Below are 22,149 nucleotides of genomic sequence, written 5' to 3' on the forward strand. Positions count from 1 at the left end.
GGGTCCATCATTCTGAAAATAATCTACTGTCTCCAACATTTCCCTTATGGTTAAGTTGGCATTCACAAGCATGTAATAGGGAGCAGTCGCAGAAGCCTAATGTGATCTTCCAATTTTAAAATACCATTGAAAAGCAGTGATTAGTCACCGTCCAGGCAGCATGAGTAAGAAAAGGTCCACAAAGTTCTGTTTTGTAACTGAATTCTCTCATTTACCGATAACATGACTAGTGATTCAGAGGCAAGAACCAAATCTATATATAGGTATATATATGAGAAAACTAAGGATCTACACATGTATATACAATTTTTTCATCTAGTCCTCTGTAGATCCCCAGCATCTCCGTCTCTCACAGAATATACTGAAGGAGTTAATATCAGAACATTTCCAAATAAAGGAGTTACAATCTAGTAACAAAATACCTCCATCCCTATTTCTCCACTTCTGCAAAGATAGAATATTTGCCAATTAATAACAGATGCACTGTAGTCTCAATAACAAATAGAGAGAATTAGATGTAATCAACAAAGTAACTGTGAAAAAGCTATGGTGAAAACAGACAAAACCAACCAACTTGTTAACAAAATATTCAAAAACATTCACCCCAGAGTTTTAGGAGAACTCAAGAATGAATCGGCTGAATTAACAACCTCTCATTTCAAACTTCCTTGATGCCTGGAGTTTAAAGGTGGCAATCTCTAAAAATAAAAAAGGACTCCAAGGGGATCCAAACAACTCTAGTTCTGTAAGCCTGATGTTCATACCAAGCAACTTAACAGAACATATCCAAAGCTCAAAAAGGTAGACAATAATGGGAAGATCTGCCTAGGAAGAAGTAACATGGCTTCTGCAGAGGGAACCTCTTGGGAGCTCTCTGAAGGGGTCAAGAATCTCGTGAAGAATAGTGATTTGGCTAGCAGCCTCTGGATTTCCAAATAGCTACTGTCAAAATACCTCAACTAAAGGCTTTTAAGAAAACTAAGGAGCTATAGCATAAGAGGAAGGGGCCCCAAAATGGATAAATAATTCTTAACCACAAATAGGAAGGAGCTGTTAAATGACCACTTCTCAGAAGAGCAGGATGTCACCACCAAAGTTCTTTAGGACCCTGGGGGTTTTGTTTTCACATATGATCTGCAAAAATGGGGAGAGCAATGAGGTCTGAAAGATTGCTACTGATGCAAAATTATTCAGGGTAATAATAACAAGAGCAGACTGAAGAACTGCACAGGATCTTAAAGTCTGAATAATAGGTAATAAAATGGCAAGATGAGATTCAACTGGTAAACACAGGGAGAACAATTTTAGCATCAGATACAGAATGACAGCTTCTGAGCTCACAAGCAGGATCTTGGGGCTTTGGCAGACAACTTCTAAAAAACATCAGCTCACCACTTGCCAAAAAATCCGAAGTCAAATATCGGAAGCCATTGGAAAAACAACAGAAAATAATTATGCCACTGTGCAAATCCATGGTTTGCTCATATCTCAAGTAAGTGTAGTTCTGATTCACTTATGGCTAAGAGGAAAGAGTGTAATTGAAAAAGGTTTAGAGAAAGACAAGAGGAATGATCAAAGCTATGCACAACTTCTGGACAACTTCTGATCAAGTAGGCTGTGACTTTTTCAACCTGAAAAAGGAACCACATAGGCAAAGTGTGACCGAGATCAACAAAATCACAGCTGGCACGGAGAGGCCAGGCGGGATCTAGAAGCCGTTCAATGAAGCTGTTAAGACCCAGGCCCAGAGCAAACAAAAGGACACAGAGGAACATGGATCTACAGAACTCTCTGTAAAAGGACAATTCTTAAATTTTTACACAATATTAACGGTGGCTGGACAAATACGTGGAAAAGAGGGTATTACATACACAAACCATGGGAGGCTGAAAAAGAAGCTTTTATATATAATTTTATTATATTTTGCAGACTTGTTCTCACAAATTCCACTTAATATGCTACCCAAGGCAAAAATTAGTAGACAAATTGTCTGAGTTTTGTAAATGATGTATGATTTATCAGGACATCAATTAAACAGTAATTACTTTTAAGCAATATTCCACTTGAAGTGTTGCAAAAGCATGAAATGCCAAAGGGATTTGTGAATTACTTCTTAAAATGAAGTCCATTCAGAAACCCTGTTGTAAGGCCTTTAATATGATCACACTTGCAAGCTTAAGATTGCAAATACTCAGGATCACAAGGAAGATAAAATTACCTTCTCAAAAGTCGAGTTTTGTGCATGCTAAGTTTTAACTGTAAGAGAAATTAACTCCAGTGCAACGAACTCTTGATTCTATTTCCACTACCAGTAAAATATTTCATAATTCAATTGGTATGTTATTAAACAAATGTTTATTTCTGTAGCCTTCTGTAGCCTTGTGGTAATGCTTCATGGTTCAAGCTACCCCCACTGCGTTATCCTGAACTCTATACACATATAACAGAGATCCTGCATCACGCACACGATGTCCACAGTAATGACACAGTAAGGTACAAAGGAAGAAAACTGTCACAAATACAGAAAACAACAATAATTTATATTTAATTTCTTCCTCTGCTTTTTGATATTAATAATTCAGGGAAACTGAGGTCATTACTCACTACAAAACAGGTCATCCTCTAAATTGTAAAACAAAATGAAGCCTGGTTTCCTACTGATGTGTGTAGGATCCATAATGTCTAATCAAAGTTGAGCTGAAGCACAGCATTTTCTTTAACACACTATTAGTATGGTCTCTCCCTGTTACCTAGTTCCTTATTGTCATTAAATATGTAGAACCTTAATCCATGACCTCTACTCTGCTATCAGCTTTGGTTGAAATGGTCCAATACGTTTAAAAGCTGCTTCTGCACTCTATTAGGCTCCTTCAGCACACGGACATTCACAAATACACTCATGCCCACAGGCAACATGATCAGATCAACCCCGTTCTCTCAACTGAAACTAAGGTAAAATGTGTTTAGATCCCAATTTAATCCCGTGCACTGATGCAGAAGTTAGCTTTAGTATCTGCCAGACACACTTTCCCTGCAAAACAGCAGAGTACAACAGAGGTAATGATCCAGGTAATGTTTAGCAGCAATGCGCCCTTTGTTACATTAAACTGGTAAGATTAGTGTACTTGATTTCAACGATACAGAGACATTATACGAGTAAAATTCAGGTATTCTCCAAATGTTTTCCAAAAAAGCTGATGAAGTCCAATAAAAAGCTATTTGCATTAAAAAATGTATATTGAAAAATTCCTGCAACACACTATTTTCTTTAAAATCAACATTAATTATACACCAGTCACTAAAATACAAGGATACAGGAATTTATTTACATGCAAGTTACTACCAAAACATCAAGTTGCTCTTACCTTGAACTAGATCTTGACTTTACATCTTCCTTTGCTGTCCTTTCACTACTAGCATCTTCGTTGTTGTCCTGTTTTTTCTCACATAGTTGTTTTCTCTTCTCCCACTTCTGCTGATTTGAGATGCTTTCTGCTTCTCCTTGCGAGTCATTTTCTGCTCCTACCTGTGAACCTGAGGAATGTGCCAGGCACTTAGAGGAGATCGGCAGTTTTTGCTCTTCTCTGCCGAAGTCTCCTTCTGCTAACAAAGCAGAAGTTTCAGGTTTTAATGTTTCCTGTGCAGGGGCTGAATTGTCCAAGTTATCTACATGGTCCATTTCCTTAGACTTTACTAACGTGTATGAAGCATTTACAACACCTCCTGCAGAATGTTTAGTCTTTAAACCTTCAACACTGTCCTCCCTGCTGTCTTCACAGCTGCCACAACACACACAGGAATTAATTAGACAGTTTGTGGCAGCTATACTGAGTTTATGGGATTCATCCTCCTCCTCATTTGCTAATGGATTAGCAGATCCAGGAACACAACTAATAGCTGCTTCTGGAGTTGTTACTGGGGATTCTGAGCTAGAGGGAGATTTAGGATTGAATATTACAGTAGCAGATATTTTCATTCCCCCTGTCCTGTGAGCTATCACTTCCGCCATTTCTGCATCATCAGCATACGCATCCCAGCCATTGAGGTATAACTGTGAGTCTGGACCTTCTAGACAGCTGCATGAATTCTGAACTGAGATGCCAGACATCTGTTTGCTATCTTCAATATTGTTATTATTGCTTAAGTCACTTTCAGCATCTTTTAAAAGCAAGGTTTCCTCTGTCTGATGGCCGTTCTCGTACAGCAAAGCATCTCTATATTGCAGGTTCTGTTTTGAATTGTGGCAAGGGTTATTCACCCAAGCAAAAGTATCACTTACTGAATCCAACCCAGCAAGAGCTTCTCCTGCTCCATCTAGGTCATCCATAAAAAACACTCTGTCCTCTTCATCAGTTAAATTGTCAAGATGGTGTCTTGTTGGTGAAGCTTCTGTGCTAGAACTATTTCTTAGGCTAGGTCTGTGAGCTGGAGACTGACAGATGCTTGGTGGGGAAAGCAGAGAAGACATTTCATCTCCAACTCTGTGTACCATCCTGTTCAGCTGTTCCAGCTCCTGTTCATCATACTGCATAGAACAAGCCAGCTCAGCCTCTGTGTTTTCAGCTTTTGCTGAAAGCTCCTTAGCAGGCAAAGTTGCAGTTATGCCCGGTGTAATGACAGAGGGTACTTCAGGATCTGCTCTGACAGGAAAATCCACATCTTGAGAGATGCAGAGGTTACGTTCCAGTGTGTGGAGTTCATCCTCAGTTAATGTCTGAAGTAGATCCCTGAAAATGAAGAAATACACACATCACTTTGCATTTATAATCATAGGAGGCACTGATGTTACAGATTTTAAAAAAGCTTCTACTGTTAGTACAGAAATCCAGAACTTGGGGGCACAGAGTACTTTCAGCTGTGTAACTCAAGGTGCATTTGGCATTCATATTCAGAACACATGTGATTGCTGATGCCTGAATTTGAAATCACTCATGCAAATTCAGGGTACCAAGTTATTTACATCCTTGCAATGAAGCCCCAAAAGAAATCAAAACACACCCAAAAAATGGATCTTCCCCCTCCCCATCTACTTACACACATTCACTGTAAAGAAAGTGTTACCCACAATTAGATATATTTTGTCATTTCATTTTTTAATTCACAAATTTGACTTTGATTAGCAAACCAATTTGCCATCCTTCGTACTAGATTCTGAAAATGATTCTGCAGAAGAGTACCACAGGAGTTTTACACCATTACACTGTCAGATAAAGAGAATTCATTAAAAATAGTAATATCGCTTATGCAATGCTGATGTCTTGGAAGCCTGTTCACTGAAACAGGGATTGGAAGCTGGTTCTCTCCTGCCTCAAACATGTAACTCGGCCATTAGGGAGCTAAGCTTCTGCATGATGTTAAGAATCAGGCAGGCCTAAAACCAAACATTTAGGTATTTACTAAACTACGTTTTCTAGAGACATGCAGCATCCCCAATGTTATCAAATGTCCTCAGTATTGCAGTTTAGGACTACGAGCACTTAAAAACAAAGTGTTATTTGAGGCTGTTATGTTTAAGTACTTTAAAACAAACCCATAGACACAGCAGCAATTTTTTTAGGTCTGAATTTCATTTACACTATGCTTCTCAATTAGAAACCACATATAAAAATATCCTCTGTCAAGAACTGCTGTCAACATTTTCAAAGACCAACAAGTATATTTTAGCATAAATGAATGGATGGGAAAAGCAAGAGGCTAGGAGTCCATTATTCCTCATGTGTTTAGAAATCATTGGCTAGCAGGTGACATACAGCTGACATAATAATAACAGTAATATACACATATTAAAACAATTTCCTTAAAGGAGTAACTTCAGTCTGAACAACAGGACCAAAAAAACCCCAATTCAACAAAAAAAACCCATTCAACACATCTCACATCTTGATTTCCAGTCAATGGCTTGCATTCTTAACTTGTTAACTCAAAGACCAAATATTTTTCCAAGTACTATCATTAAAAGATCAAATTGCCCAAAAAATACATCATGGTATCTGACTTGTGTATCAGCTACCCTACAATTTTAAGATAGATAAGCATGCTTATCTAAACTGTTAAGTCAGAATAAGTATGGAATATACATTTTTATGGTTATGTACATTGCATATAAGTAACATCTTTATTTTTTAAAAAAATCATGCTTTTATATAACAGTTATATGACCCTGAAAAAAATTCTAAGTCTAACGGAAGAAGTACCTTATACGAACAATTGCACCATCGTATCCTCCCCTTTTCACTTGTTTCTACATTCTCTAATGGAGAAGTCAGTATTTCTTTAAACTATTCCATATGCATCCATATGCATTCCATATGCATATTTTAGTAGACCTATACATTCCTTTCTTTTGTCTAAACAGTATATAATGATACCATCTCATTACTCAGATCTTTTATTTAAACAGTAATCAGTGTCTGTAAGAGATTAAGCATTTTATCATCACCATAAAAACAAACTGATAGAGAATGGTTTGTTTTAAAGTCAACATAAAAATAGCTGTATTGTTATGGTTTATTTTTGAAAGAATTATACCAAAATAATCAATAAAAACATAGAATAACATGACTTCTGCCATGAGGCTTTGTATTATGAATTTTCAGTTTGTCAGTTTTTACAGAAATGCTGTGATGTAGAATTTCATAAGCAGAAACAAAGTAATGTGGGATTTTAGAAACAGTTGGTTTTTTAATTTAAAAAAAACACAACAAACAGAGTAAGCACACAAATACAACAGTGAAGGGTTTAAGCGCACAAACACAACGGTGAAGGGTTTAAGCTTGTCCCTCACCTACACAAAGATATTAAAACCAAGATATTTCTGGTCAGGCCAGGGTCCATCAAGTAGCGAAGCTTGTCTCTGATAACAGATTCTGAGGAAGAGCGTAGGAACAGGACAAGCACACAGTGATCTCTGCTGAGTGCATCCTACTGGCTTCCAGCAGCCTGTAGCTCACGGATTTCACCAAGGTGGCATCCTTGTGTTCAATAATCCTCAGTGAACTTTTCTTGCATGGATGAAAATGTGCGTGTCAGGAACTGATCAACAGTCAACTGCTTAAACATCAGCTACGCTTCTCTTTACAGCACAGTCATACCCTCTTCTCAAAACACATGAGATAAGAATTAGCAACTTCTACAAATACAGAGTATACTAGCAACATTCAAAGAAATTTGCTTTCCATCCAAGCTCATCAGCATAAACTGGGAATGAAATGGGCCCAGGGAAAATCTAAGATTGAGTCCTCTGACTTTCAGCATCTAGTCTGGGGTTTTATTCGGTCTCCAGAACATCACATGGCAGCACCCGGATTCCTGGATCTCTGGGTGCCCAGAGCTGCTCTGCTTCCTTTCTGAAGACACAGAGCCTGACTGCTCTGACCAATTCGATACAGGTTTCCCACATTCACTGTAAAGTAAGTGCTGGAAATACATATTTACTTTATGCTGGCTAGCTTCATTGACTTGAGTAACGAACACTTTGTTTCTGCCAATAACACCACCTCAAAATTTAAGAACAATTTTGTGTAGTTTTGAGGATAAGTAAATAAAGCTTGATTAAAAAAAAAAATCAATATAGTCAGCTGACAGTCCTCAATGTCTTTTTAGGTGAGTCAGATCCATGCTTGAGTTGCTTGCAAGAGTTGCTATACATAATCAGCTGGATTACCCTGTTATTTCAGTAGAGAAATAATCCTGCTTTAAATTCAAAGGAAATATGTTCAATTTCCCAATTCAAACACCAGAAATTTAGCTATTAACAAATACAGCTTGTCCTAAACGAGGTTCCGACAATTATCTTTCACTTCTCTGCATAAAAAATCCCCACTAGACTCACTGGGCTGTTTCTTTTTGATACATTGTATATTAGATTATACAGGATTCACTGCCAACATTAGGAACATGGCATGTTTTAAAATGCCTATGTAACTATTGAGAATAAAATTAGTGTCAACCAGTGTACAGAAAGAAATGTTAAATCTCACTACTGAAAGTTTAAAACTAAACATCAGGCATCATAATTAAACCGTAAGGTTTAATTAAGCTGTAGCTGCTTCCACAGTTCACTTCCTTTCTGCTGAAGCATCTGTAACTCGTCATTGGATCCAAGCAAGTGCCATACTCCCATGGAAAAAAGAATTTCTCCCTCTGCTTTCATTATTCAGAAGCCACAGGTAAAGAGAGCTTCTGCAATCCACCCTGACAGCAGCGGTGTGCTTCCTTCTCACAGAGGCTTTAGAAAACACTGAATTTAAAAAAAGGCGCATGTTGGGGTTTCACCTGCTTTTACTCTTTTTGGCATAGTATCACAGGAAGACAATCTAGCCTTGAAAACATGAGGAACATTTTTCTTCCAGTGGCTACAGCCGCTGGCAGAAAAACAAGGCGAGTTCTTAAGATGTACTCTGCTTGTTACAAACAGTAGTAGAAATTTACTCTGCCTATTGCAAAACCAATAAACATATTTTACTCTGCTGCCAATATCCAGGGTGCAGAAATTACTTCAAAGATCTGAGGCTAGATGTCCATTTTAAGACAAATTCGGCTAAACAGAGGACAGGGCCACAAAAACCCAGGTGCAGTGATCTTGCACATTCTCCAAGCCTCCTTCATTAACTTTGCTCTATTCTGACTAGAATTTTAAATTGCCTGTTTTCAGAGAACACCAAGCATTGTTGTTATTGCCAGCCTGTGCTCGAGTTCATGCTCTGAACAGAGCAGAACCAGCTGTCTTCACAGAGCTGCCATAAGAACGTGATGCAGGTACAGGAATGCAATTTGCACGCTCCTGCTTCCGCAGTGCTGCGCTGAGTTCAGCACACCAAAGTCCGGAGATCTGCTCTGATACATCAACACTGAGAAACCAACACTGATATAACAAATATCACTGGTACTCCTTTATTGCAAAAGTTTTAAATCAACTCAATGTTTTAAACACAGACATCTTGGAAAAACTAAACAGTTTCCCCCCCATTCACTGTGCACACTTTAAAAGCATATGAGTTGCACGAGCCCCCCCGCATTCTTTAACACACTGACAACAGGTACACTGCATTTGATTTCTAGTCAATGATACAGAAAGATTTCAGTATCATACTTAAAATGATACGATCCTCTGATTCTGCACCACTTGATCTGCAATCTGCACCACCAAAATCCAGAGGGACCCTGCCATCAATTGTAATGGTCCAGAAACAAGCACCAGCCAAGCAGAGGGCTCTGAAGATAGGGCAGAGTTAAGGAGTACTGCAAAACCCCAAGTTTGCTCACCTCTGAAAATCTCTGTATAGCAGCCTCAAATGTACATATAGTATAGGTAATATTTTGTCACAAGAATGTTCACTGTCACAGGCATCTAAATTAAATATCTATGCATCTAGCAGATGACATGCTTTGTATACTTACTAGGCAGATCACAGTATTTTGGCAGAAATGGTTCAAATGTCTTAGTTTAAAAGGAACAGAGATAACACTACTATATAATTATGCATTGGTAGATGTATAAAATACCAATGCTGATGTTTTATATCTAAAATAAAAATCAACACAAGCACCTTGCTTAGGTATTAATTAAAACATTCAAAGTCAGTTTGCTGTTCAACCTTACCAAAACCTAAAAAAGAACCCTTACTGCTTTTGCTCAGAGAGTCTCCACAATCTTTATTCTTTTCAAAGTTGCCAGCCACCTACAGGACACCAAAAATTTTCCTAGCCAATAGATATTTTTCTCTGCTAGTTCTGATTTAATTATGTGGATCCACATAAATACAGTGCTTATCATTGCCTTTAACAGAAGAGATGTTTTAGGATAATACAGCTTAAAAACTACCTGTAATCCTACAAAATAATCAGCTGTATATTTGGGGTTATTCCATGAGTTAAAATATTTAGTTGGCTAAAAGTTATAGAACTTTACAGAGAAATTTACTGGGATGCGATTATATTCTGCAGTAAGATGTTGTTCTATATTCTGACAACAGGCACACAACGGCAACACAAGCTGCAACTATTTTAACAGCAGACTACTTGAATCAATTTTCATGCCTTAACTATTGGTGATGGAGTCCGGAGAAAGACTCCTGGAAAAAAATGCTCCCTTTTTGCTGGGGATGAGCTCAAATATCTCATTCCATCTTCCCTTATAGGTTTCTGTGAACATTCTCACTGAGTAGGAAATGCAACCTGATGAGTTAAAAAAATCTGTGATAAAAAAAAAAATCTAGACAGCTTAGGTACTTTTAAAAGTAATTTAATTATCCTACATGAACTGCACACTTATTTGTATCTCATTGTTATTTTCATTCAATGTATTTTTCATTCAAGAATATTACTAAAGGATCTTTTTGAGCCCAGTTCTTTCAAATATTCAAGTTCCTTGACATTCCTTCAATTCAGAGACTGCCAGAGATAAGATTTCACATTACATCTTAACTTGCTTAAATTTTTGCACTGATAGATGGTATCCTCACTAAGAACACTTTGCAAACTTTGTCTGCTAGACAACTGAAATCACATTTCTTAATGCTCACTTGAAAGAACAAATATGATGTAAGTCTTAAAGTATATCAGAACTTTTTCCAAAAATGAATCTGAGTGTCTTTTTAATTTTTTCAAGTTTGCATTGAAAATTGTAGTTATTGAACAAACAACCATTTTACTAATGTGTTTTCAACCCAAGCATTAAGTTCAGAGTAACTGAAAATTAAATGGACTAAGCAATAAACTGACTTCATTGATTTTCATTTTCTGTGCTGTGAAATGTAAGGAGTAAGCAGAAAGTACAGATTATGAGAAATATATTAGCTTTTAAATATTCTTTTGGCTTTAGTCAGCCAGTAGAATGCCAGTGAAAATTTCTGTGATAGCCATATATTGGGAATAAGGTATTTTAATGTAAACTTCACGGACTTTTTAAGCTTCAGTACCATTAAAGTTTTTTTTTTCCCTCTAACTTAAGTTTTGCTCCTCAATTCATGTTGTTGTTCTTTACTCAGTGTTTTATAAAACCATAATCACTCAACCCCCCCTCCCCTTAACATGTTGATTTGTCAATTCTGAGATTTCAATATGAATATCATTAATGTACCTAAAAATAAAACTGTATCACTTCTAGAAGAACTACTTCTGGGGGACATAGAATCTTCAAGGGACACACAAAAGGATGTTATAAAATAACATCACTAAAAGCTATTAAACTAACTATAAAAGCTAACTCCTCTCTGAATCATCCCTGACAGAGGGATCATTCTCCCTCAGGAGATGCCTCACCTCTAACAGGTGAGAGGAGATTAATTGATAAACTTATCTACGTGAAAACTATTCTTACATCAAACCATCGTCATGACATACAGGGAAGGCGTTAAACAGGTGAAAATTGGACACAGGAAAGAAAAACTTCTGCTAAATTATCTCTAGAGATTTCTAGGACAAAATTTGCAGTTGATATATAAATTTGAATTCTAAGGAAATAATAGGACTTATGGACTTAGAAAACATTTCTTTTAACACCCAGATAAGATACCTTAAGGGTGAATATAAAAAACTGAATATAAAGATCCTTTAAAGATACAGCTTGATTTCTCCAATGTAACAGATCAGTCTTCTAAAGACCTCAACTAAGAAAAAAATATTTTAATGCCCTTTATACTTAAGTTGAGCCAAAGCCCACATCTCCAATGGTTACCAAGACTGAAGCACTGTGAAAAGAGGCATATATAAAATCATCTATCCTATAAAAACAGATCCATAATATGAAAAACTGATAATAATTTCTATTAGATTAAGAATTATCTGAGTATTGCATCACAACATACTGAGATAATGTAATAAGCCTACTTAAACAGAAACATTGAATTAGAAACAGGATCTCCCAAAAATAAACTGCAACTTTAGTATTTCAGGCATGATCCAACCATAAGGAAAATCTGAAATGTAATACAACGATATTCAGGAAAAAAAAACCAAAAACTATCAAAGATATGAGAAGTTCAGAAAACTTCCATGAAATGAAAAACTACACTTAGTTATTTCATGGGTATATCAGGCAGATGAGAGGAAAATGCAGTTTATGGTTAACATAGCAAACAGAAACACTTTTCTAGGCATTTATGTGTTCTTCTTTAGGCCTCCAATTTTCACTTCAGAAGAGAAGCAGTTACAACCATCTTTTATTACTTGCCTTATTTTTCTTAGCAGAGTGTGAAAAGGTCTGAAGAGTTCAGACATATCTTCTGGTTTATGGTCCAAGTTTAATGGTCCCTCGGAGTAGACGACAAGGCCACTGTAGTTCAAACACATGCACCAACACACACAAAAATGAAAATTTCATTACACAGAGCAACTACTGAATAAGGAGTCAGAAAAACAACTGTTTATATATTATTTTATATATAATATATATTATATATAAACTGTTTATATATTATAATATTAGAAATACACTCAAGTTACATATGGTTATCTTATTTTGGTCTTATTCACCCACAGTTAGAATTAAACGCTATTTAAAGCAACAGGAAAAAGATTCCCTCCCCTCTGTCCACCCCCCCGAAAGCATGGGAGAAAAAGCAATGGAAGCATAAGAGGAAGAACATAAATTTACTTCATTGCTGTGGCTGACCCATAAAAAAAAAAAAACAAACAAGAAACTGATTATGAAGTAAGTTGGGGAAAGTCCACCGACTTGAGAGAGATTGCAAATGGTGTTTTCGTTCCAGTCTAAATCATTTCCATGTAAGATAGAGGTAGAAAAATAGGAGCTCAAGAGGCAACTAAGATAAATACAACCTGGTATTAACATGTAGTAAAAAAGAAAACACATTTGCTAAATCACATAAAACACATTTGGATAATACCATGCTTCTAAATCAACTTGGCACTTGAAGAAATTTCCCCGGAAAGAGGTTAGTTCATGATCCTGAAGGCCTCCGTGTACTTCACTGTAGATATCTTAATAGTTCCTCCTGACCGAATCACTACTGCCCAAACCTGTCTGCATGTCAGAGGTTAAACAAAATTCACCATCTTCATCATTATCTGCTGCATCATACCACACTGTGTCCGAGAGTGGATTCCACCTACACCAGGCACCACTCTGCTTAAAACTATTTAATCCTCTGCCCACTGCAAAAACAATGTATGTTTCTCAAAGGCAAATGGATCATGCATTCTCACACTCGAGATTACATATTTTAGCCAGACGTTTTCCCCTTCCTGCCCTTACTTTGGGTAACTGAGAGCTGCCTGTATCTCAAAGCTATGTTCCTTTTCTTACACTCAAATTACATGTTGCTTCAGAGAGTATTGTAGCTACTCTGCATCCAAATCATCCAGAGTAATGGGGACCCTCAGCTAACTAACAAGACTGTTGATGTCTTTGGCTCACCGGCTGTTCATTAGCAAGCACCCTGCATGACCACAGAAGGCTCTCTGAGACACAGCAGCAAAGCTGATGTCACAAGTTATATGAATCCCACTGAAATATTATAAAAAGGACCACTTACACTCTGTTTACCATCTGGGAAATACTGCTCTTTTTCTTCTGTTTATAAACCCAGAGTCTGGCTCATGCCTTGGTACCAGGATAGTACTGTGGTCTCCCATCAGGCTGGAAGATGGCCATCAGAAAGTTCAGAATTGTCAAGATAACAGAGGGTCCAAGATCAACATTGCTTTGGGGACTGGGGTTTTCAGGGTAGGAGCAGGGAAAGGGGAGAAATGGAGAGAGAGAAAAAAAGTTGCTTCTTTTGTGAGTCACCTTTTTTTTTTTGTGGCTTAAGACAAATTATCCTGTTACCAAGGTTACATACTTTTGTTTTTTTCTAAGCTTTCTGAGCTTCAACAAGCAGGCTGCCATGAAGCAAAGTGGATGTTGCTGACTCACGTACTAATGTTCTGCCTAAAAAAAAAGTTACTTCTTTGCTGAATAGAAGCTCAAGGCTGCTCTCACCGAACTTGTAACTGATTAAAAAAACCCACCATTCCCTTGGCAATTTCCAGGTATAGTTCACTTTCCATAGAGCTTAACTTGCAGAAGAAATTAAAAAAATAGAAGAGGGCTAAAGCACTACAAAAAAAGATTATGAAATGGCCTGTGTATATGTATGACCTTTGAAAGAGTTCTGAATCAAAGTTTGAATGTAGTTGTACCATGGAAAGAAATAAAAATTGGAAAAAAGTCTGTCTTAATATTTTCTACTAGGTTCAAAGTTCACTGACACCTGTTAACACGCTAGGCAACATACACTGTATAATGTGCACAGTAAACTGATTCTGAAAAGAAACCTTAGACAAAAATGACTCTGAAAAGTATTCCTTAAATCTTTCCTATTAGAAGATCGAGGGGATCCAGCACTTCTGCTTGTTCCAGACCCATCCTTCTCATTAAGACACAACAGAGCTACAGCATGGCAACTTTGAGTTGCATCTGTCTTGTGTTTAAAGACTTCTCCTTTCACAGTCCAAATAAAAGGCTTGCATTTCTTCCAGACAACAGCGAATCTGGATAGTGTGGTTTTTCTGTGGAACTTCACATGGCAGTGATTTATTTTCAAATCACCGGATGCTTCGGAGCAGTTAAACTTTTTTCTCTTCTCCCTCTCTGTCCTTCTTTGTAATTTGAGATTGATATGGTGTGTTCTCCAGGGAGCCCTTGGTTTTCCAGTTAGTCATCATGTATTCTTCTTCATTGTGTCTTCCAGCAGCTTCAAACTGAGTTCTCACATTCCCGTTGTCTTTTAATAATCAGATTATTACTGTTATTATTTTTAGAATGACAGTTACAGACAATATCCTATTTAACAGGAACAATGGGCCACAGGGATTTCCTGAGAAGCAGCGTATTACACTCAGGATTTGAGGTTTCTTATTTCCCTCAATTATACTACTTATATCAGCTAACTCTAAAACATTCACAATGGTAAAATATTAAAAACATGCTGGCTTCACTCTAGAGAAACTGCTGTCTTACTAAATCATGAAGACTCATTAGGAAAAGTGCATCCGATTTGTTCAATATTGCAAAAACTGCACGAAGCAAAAAATCTCTTTTAATTTAGTTGTCGTGACTGGTCAATACCGGGCGCAAATCTACACATAAGTTATACATGTTAATACTTTCCTTGAAAAAGATTTAAGCCTAACTCAGTGGTCACAATGCAGTTTGTCATGAGAATTCCTTTTGAACATAGAGTCATTAAGAAAGATACACAATTCCTATTCAACATTTTTGGTTTTCAAGACTTGTATCCTTAGGTCATATTATTTTTGAGTGACACAAAATATCTGCTTTCAAAAACTATTTCTGACAATGTGACATTCTATAGACTTATGTTCTTAATTTTTTTTTATTTCTTTCTGGAGGATGATCAATTGTTCCAGGTTCCTGCCTTCTGTATTTAGAGTTCTACCTTCTCTTTTCTTTTTTTCTCTTGATATTCTACATGAAACTGGTAATTATTAAAAAAAAAACCACAAAAACAAAAACATAATCCTCTTTAATTTTTTTTAAAGAAAGTACAAGCAAACTCAGGTGAAGGAAAATACTCCAAAATTCTGAACCAAGTTTTTGAAATCTTCAATAAATCTTTAAGTGAGGCAGAGTGGAGAGTAGTTAAAAAAATTACTTACCAAACAATGGCTAATCTTGGAATTGTAAACATTAAAGCCGGTTCATAGTCATCTATCATATCTTGAGTGAGGTATCCAAGCCTTAAGGCTCTAAAGCAGGAGAATAAAATTAGTTAGTAAGAGATCAAACTCTCAAAGAATACACTTCAATAGGAAAAAAATTGAAAAAATTGTTGTAAGCCAAACCAAATTGATAATATTTAACTCATGAACTATTTTTGTACAATCTAAACCACTATGTATACAACTGATTGCTATAGTCTCTGCTTTAAAAAGATATAAGAAAAAATCTTTAAAGCTTTTATAGCCATCCAAAAGCAAAATAATTTTTATGCCATTTTCCTTTTTATTTACTATTTCATGCCAAGCTTCAGCTTGTTTCTGAAAACCACTGGTGCTTAGAGTTTTTCAACTAAAAGAAACATTTTTAAAGTAACAGGGGAAAGTATTTGGTTTCATTTTCAAATAAAACTTGCTCTAATCATCTAGGTCAACCCTCCCTAAACTAACAAACCAAACTAAAAAAACCCAGTTCTATACAGCAGCTATTATTGAAGTCTAAGGATTTAATATTTGGGGGACATTTCATTGTCTTCTAATGACTTTTCAAATATCTTAAGCCCCTTTTAGACTAAAACCCAATTTGTTTAGGCTTTTCATTTGGCTGTTTTCCAGGTTTCTTCACAATGTCTTAATTTCCTCATAAGTTTCATAACGTCCTCAAATTTCTTCTCCGATTTGTCCATACCAGTGTGTAAGATAACACTCAAAACTGCACACTGGTCCTGCAGAGATCTGACTGGTCCCAAAAAGAATGGAAATAACTTTTTCTTATTCCTTGTCAGTACTTGTCTTGCCGATACTGCTGTTGCTGGGCAGCAAAATGAACACAAAGCAAACACTGCTTTGTACTAACGGCAGATGGACTCATCAGTGCATGGCCCACCCTCGCTCCCTGTTCCTTCCTACAGTCTACTGCCAGATTATCCAAAGCTGCAAATGACAAACCACCTTTTTCCTCTTGCTGGGCAAATATGTGTACATGTAGTAGCTCTCTGACTGATGGAAGGTAATTCCTCCTATTTGTTGTGACCATTTTGAGTTGTAATCCTGTCTTTTAAAATGCCTGAAACACCTCTGATCTTAGCGTGATCTACGGATTGCGTCAGTGTGCTCTGTACTCCTCCATTCCTTAATGAAAGCATCAACCACGCCAGACCCAGGGTCCTACTTCACAAGTTCTCCTAATATGACAGTAAAACCAACACTTATTCCAAGGACGTTTTACAGTCAATTGGTCTCTAATAGCTCCACCCAGACTATGGTTCGCTAGTTTGCTTTTGAGAACAGCATTGCACTGCTCAAAACCTCACTAAAGCTGGGTATTTCGCATGCTGTTCCTCTCCACTGCCCACCTGCTAAGCTAGTTACTCTGTCACAGGGGAAAAAAAAGAAAAGTTGTTTAACACAGTACATTCCAAACAAATTCACATTTTTCTTATCACCTTATACTCTTAAAAGAACTTATTAATTGCTGGATTGTTTGGTTTCTTTAACATCATCTCTTCATACATGTAGAGTCAAGCTGCAGAACTAAGATTTTAAAGAGCCTTTTACAAGTTCTTTATGATAATCACTAGAGGTTCACAGATGATTTGAATCATCTCCCCATGTATTCTTAGGTGAAATATCATGGATTTTTTTTGGTCTAGAAAACAAAAAAGCATAGGCTTGTGCCTGGCAAGCATGCTTAATGTTTTCTAACTTTGTACTTGGATATTTAACTAGAAAAGCAAAATACCTGGTGTTTTATGATGCTTTTTAAAGACTACAGTTAAAGTATTTCTACAAAAGCTTAGACTGAAAGTAAACACAGAAATGAAAATCTAGTGCTTAACTAGAATGCTTACCTCTCCACAGTTTCACAGAAAAGCACGATTACCTCTTGCTGTACATAGTATTCTTTTGGAGACTTCACAGGTACCATGGCCGACACATAACTACGAAGGTTATGAAATAATGTACTACTGTTTTACACACTTTAACAAATCAGATTATAAATAAAAACAAGCCTAGGACAAATAATCTTAGAAACCTAACCTTTCCTGTATCATTTTGTATTTATTTTGACAGCACTCACTATGAAAGTTGTACAGTGTAACAATCTATAAGAAATGCAGCCGATTTACTTATTGTAGATTGAGGCAGTGAAACTCAGTAGTGATTTAGAAATATAATCACACACATTTAGCAATCAGAACTCCATACGGTGTGGCACAGGAATGTAGGTCCTAGAAGGATCTTTATTGCTGCATCTTGAAGATAGTTTACTCTGCATTTACTCAAGAAAAAAAACCTGACTAAAATGCACATTTTATTTAGAAAGGTTTTACCTGAAATTATATTAGTGAAATTCAGTTAGCCAGCAGAGACAATTTAGGAAACTTAAAAGTTGGCCTCGTTTCTATGTGGAATTACATGCAAAAGCATTGATTCACAAGGCAAGAAACATTGGTAAAAGTAAGTGGTTTTCTGTCACCGTATTACTTAATCAGTCTTTAGTAGACTACAGGTAACACAGGAAGGGAAAAAGTTGTTTGCAAAACAATGGCAAAGAAAAATGCTGTATGTAGAGTTGGTATGGACAGGTCAGATACTGTGCACAGGCACTGTCAAGAACCCGTTACTGACTGTCATCGGTGTCTGCACTCAAAGCCACACTTAAAAACACGTTTTTAGCCAAAGTTTTCAATCAAAATATTTTTCAATGTAACACTATAATGATGGGTTTTTGAATCTGAAAAAATTGCTTACCTGAGTAAAATAGTACAAGAGAATATGAATACTGAGGGAGGGCAAACAGTAATGGGAGACAAGAATCGAGTCTACGGATTATTCCCAAGAAAAATTTAAAACACTACTCAATTCCATGAAACCTGTTTTTCTGAAGGTAGAAATGGCTTTATTATATTAGATCCATAGATAATCTTGTCCAGTATCCTGTCAGTAACTATGCCCAGCACCACAAACATCTAACAGACATGCAAGAAGCTGGCTTAAATTCTGAAGCACAATGCAAGACTTGGCCAATGTGACCTTTGATGTAATAAGCAGTTACTTTTCTCACCCCAAAAGCAGTTATTTTTATTTTTGCTATAAACCTCCAAGCCATTTTTCAGTCACAAGTTTTTAAATCAGTGAGTTCCTGCAGTTAATTATGGCTTGTGTAAAAGTACTTCCTTCATCAGATTTCAATTTGCCTTCTTAAATTCACTGGGTGCATCTTGCTTTTGTCTCTAAGCACAAGAGAACAAAACCTCATAATCTCTAGACCATTTGTTATCATACTTTTTTTTTTTAATGTCTCTTATTTGTCGCTTTTCCTCCAACAAAGAAAACATTAAGGGAAGAGATTTATGGCTTCCTTTTGTGTCTTGGAAAACCTCCCTCAAATGCCATATGCCAGTATGCAAATGAAAGATTATAGTTTAGTTGAAGAGAGCAAATGTTGATTGCTAAAAAGCTACTTAATTTTCTTTTCATTATTGCTACACTGGAAGGGAAAAAATCCAACAATACAACAAATTACTGAAGAATTCAAATACCATGATAGAAAAATTACATACTTTTTCCATAAAAAGAAAACAGAAGAAAACAGCCAACTTCCAAAAACCAATAAGCCACACAAAAGCTCTAGTAGCCAAGCCAATGCTCACAACACATTTACTTCGGATCTTTTACCTTAATTCAAATTCAGCAAAAAGGACATCAAAATGCTTGAGTGAATCTTTCATTTTTTCTGTGTAGAGGTTCAAATCCCTTAAGGCCTGGTCACGAATGATGTTTCTAACTTCCTCTAGGCTTCGGGTGAGATCCTTGGCCAATGGCCTCATAGCCATACTCTCAATTTCACGATTCATAATAATTGAACCAGCAGCCAAACACTATGAAATATATTGAGAGAAAATATTAATTTTTACAAAGTTACTTTTCTGTTTAAAAAAAGCACAAGATGGGGTATTTAATACTTTGAACAAGGGCAGTGCTTAGCTCCAATTTGTTGCAAATTATTAAACAAGTGAAAGATTTAAGACTGATATCAGAGTCACATAAAAGGTTAGGGAGCAGCTCAGTCAGGGTGACATGAGAATGGGGAGGGGTTCAAGTGCAAGAACCACAGAGCTGAAAGAAGAACTTAAAAAAGCTCTTCTCCCACTAGTTAGGCAATAAGTATTGGCAGGATATACACTCTATGTATGCAAGGATTGCTTGCATAAAAGGGATATGAATCCAGCTAAAGTATGATAAATGGACTGTTTTGATTCAGGCTGGACTGCTTGATTTTGTAAAATAAATCTATTCCTTACAAAAAGAACAGAAATTCTGCAACTGTGATGCCTTTTGCAGCAAAACTGGTCACACTGGCTATAACACCAGGGATCCAGCTAGACCAGTATCCTGTCTCTCACAGAAGCTGTGAATTTATTTTATAGGAAAGAACATAAAAAACCGGTCCCCGAGTGATTCTTCCCCCTCAGTTTCTGGAAAGCAGCCATTTAAGAGACTCCTTGCCCCAAGAGTCATACATGCACTCCCTCTGACCAGCTCACAAAGACATTAAAAGTAGATTTTTACTGTAACACATTAATAAAACTTTTTTTAAAATCTTGCTATTAAAAACAAGCTATTTCATAATCTCTGCTGCTGGCTTTTTCCTTTATGGATACATTTGGAAGACAACAAGCACTGATAGAAATCATACTTGCTGTATTAATGGAAATACTTCTATTAACTGAAAATATAGAAGGTTGTTCTAGCCTCAAAGTTCTCATTTTTAATTTTTTTTTCTCTTCATTTGAAGCTCTGTGTCCCTCCCCTCTCCCTTGCACTCCCCTGGATGGGAGGCATTTCCGCAGCTCTGTATGGGGGACCTGCAATCCCAGCTCTTGCTCAGCAGCCTCACGCATTGATTCGTGTTTTAAGGGCACTCAGAGAAGATCACGTTCTTACCTCTTATCAGCCAAAGCAGTATTTATGGGAAAGAATGGATAAGGCAAGTCTTACCTGTTGATAGGTACTCTTAGTCTGATAACTCAGAGTGATTGCACTGACAAGGACATATAAGTGTATATTCATAACAGTCCATACAGTCTCCATTACCACATGAATTTGCAGGAGGAGAGTGTCTACAGTAGCATGAGTTAGCCTTACTTCATCACTGCATATGTTACTTTCTCTGAAACCAACAGGTCTCTTCAGCCTGGTGGTTTGATTTGGAGACAGTGGAAGTTTGATTTGGAAAGAGTAAAAGCATTAGCTTATGTAACACAAACAGTGAATAACGGGAGACTTTTTTTTTCTCCTGGAAGATACTGGCTGTCTCAGTGACTCCCACAAGCATTTTCCACAATGCAAGGAGAAGTTACTACATTGGCTGGCATTTTTCCTGGTTGTTCATTGTTGGAATCCCGGTTTGTTAGTCTCTTAGAGTAAGAAAGGATAATGGGATTCACAGGGATTCATTATGGATGGTTGCAGAAAGAATTACCCCATCTTCTCCTACCCAACTACCAAGGAAGCACCATTAAGCCAACGTGTCACTCTCAGCATTTTAGAACAGAGCATGGCATCACCTGGATGACAGCAGTGAAGGTCACATGATAATGAGAAGAAAAACTGCTGCTGTTTTTGCTGAGAACAGGATTATAAAGCACTGACATATCAGATTCATTTTGTAAATTCTACCTCGGACTTGGCTGACTCAGCCTATAATTAACAACTGTCAAAGAAAAGTTCAAAACCAGAACATATGGAGGCATATTGGGCTGAACAAGGTAAGAACTATTGATGGAACGCATTCACTTTAAAAAGAAAGGAGGAACTGGTAGAGAAAAGAATGGATAACAACAGGAGCCGAAGGATCGCTTCAAATACAGGAGAGGCAAAGCTGAAAACACCACCACAACATGCTGTTGTGTGGTGGGATGTCTAGACTACTCCCTACTCAACTCTCAACAAATCAGTGGTGCTTAAAGTCGCCCTCAGGCCAGCAGGCCTGAAGACACTAAGTTTATCATTAAAGATACCACAATGAGGGTTGGGTTTTTTTTTGGCCAACAGACATCAGTACTAATGAATAAGTATCTTACATATCACATCCTTTTTTCTGACACTTCAGGCTTCCCTTGATTAAAAGAATTAAAGTTTATTCACTACAAAAATCCCTTGTTCCTACAGGTTGCTGTAGAATCAGGTCTTTGAGAGAAACCAGGTAAGAGAAGAAAAGTGGACTTCACTGTTTCGCACAGAAACCATTATATTTTTAGCACACACACGAAACAAGTGAGTTATGTGCAACAAGTGTCACCTCAAAAAGTTATGTATGTTTAATATGAGTTATAGCATAATATAGCCATTAATATAAAGTGACAGCATGCACTTATATTTGCTGGAGAGAAACTTTTATCCTAATAAAATTCCCTTATATATCTTTATTTGTTTCTAAGATTTTTAAAGCATGAGATGCGA

The 22,149-nt window shown here is 36.9% G+C and overlaps 1 protein-coding gene across 8 annotated transcripts in view; it reads right to left on the reverse strand.

Annotated features, from left to right (window-relative positions):
- Window positions 1-22,149, reverse strand: part of ZFYVE28 (zinc finger FYVE-type containing 28) — a 170,962-nt gene that overhangs the window by 39,033 nt on the left and 109,780 nt on the right. For 6 of the 8 annotated variants that reach the window (XM_075148581.1, XM_075148582.1, XM_075148577.1 and 3 more), the window contains 5 exons: window positions 19,363-19,565; window positions 17,532-17,621; window positions 15,622-15,711; window positions 12,173-12,274; window positions 3,366-4,727 (listed from right to left, as the gene is read on the reverse strand). In XM_075148581.1, coding sequence (XP_075004682.1) covers window positions 3,366-4,727; window positions 12,173-12,274; window positions 15,622-15,711; window positions 17,532-17,621; window positions 19,363-19,565 — 1,847 coding nt within the window. Of the gene's footprint in view, window positions 1-3,365; window positions 4,728-12,172; window positions 12,275-12,391; window positions 14,727-15,621; window positions 15,712-17,531; window positions 17,622-19,362; window positions 19,566-22,149 lie in introns of those variants that run through there. The other 2 variants (XM_075148584.1, XM_075148585.1) reach the window with 2 other exon arrangements.

Source organism: Calonectris borealis, chromosome 4 (assembly GCF_964195595.1).
Source record: "Calonectris borealis chromosome 4, bCalBor7.hap1.2, whole genome shotgun sequence".
Taxonomy (NCBI): domain Eukaryota; kingdom Metazoa; phylum Chordata; class Aves; order Procellariiformes; family Procellariidae; genus Calonectris; species Calonectris borealis.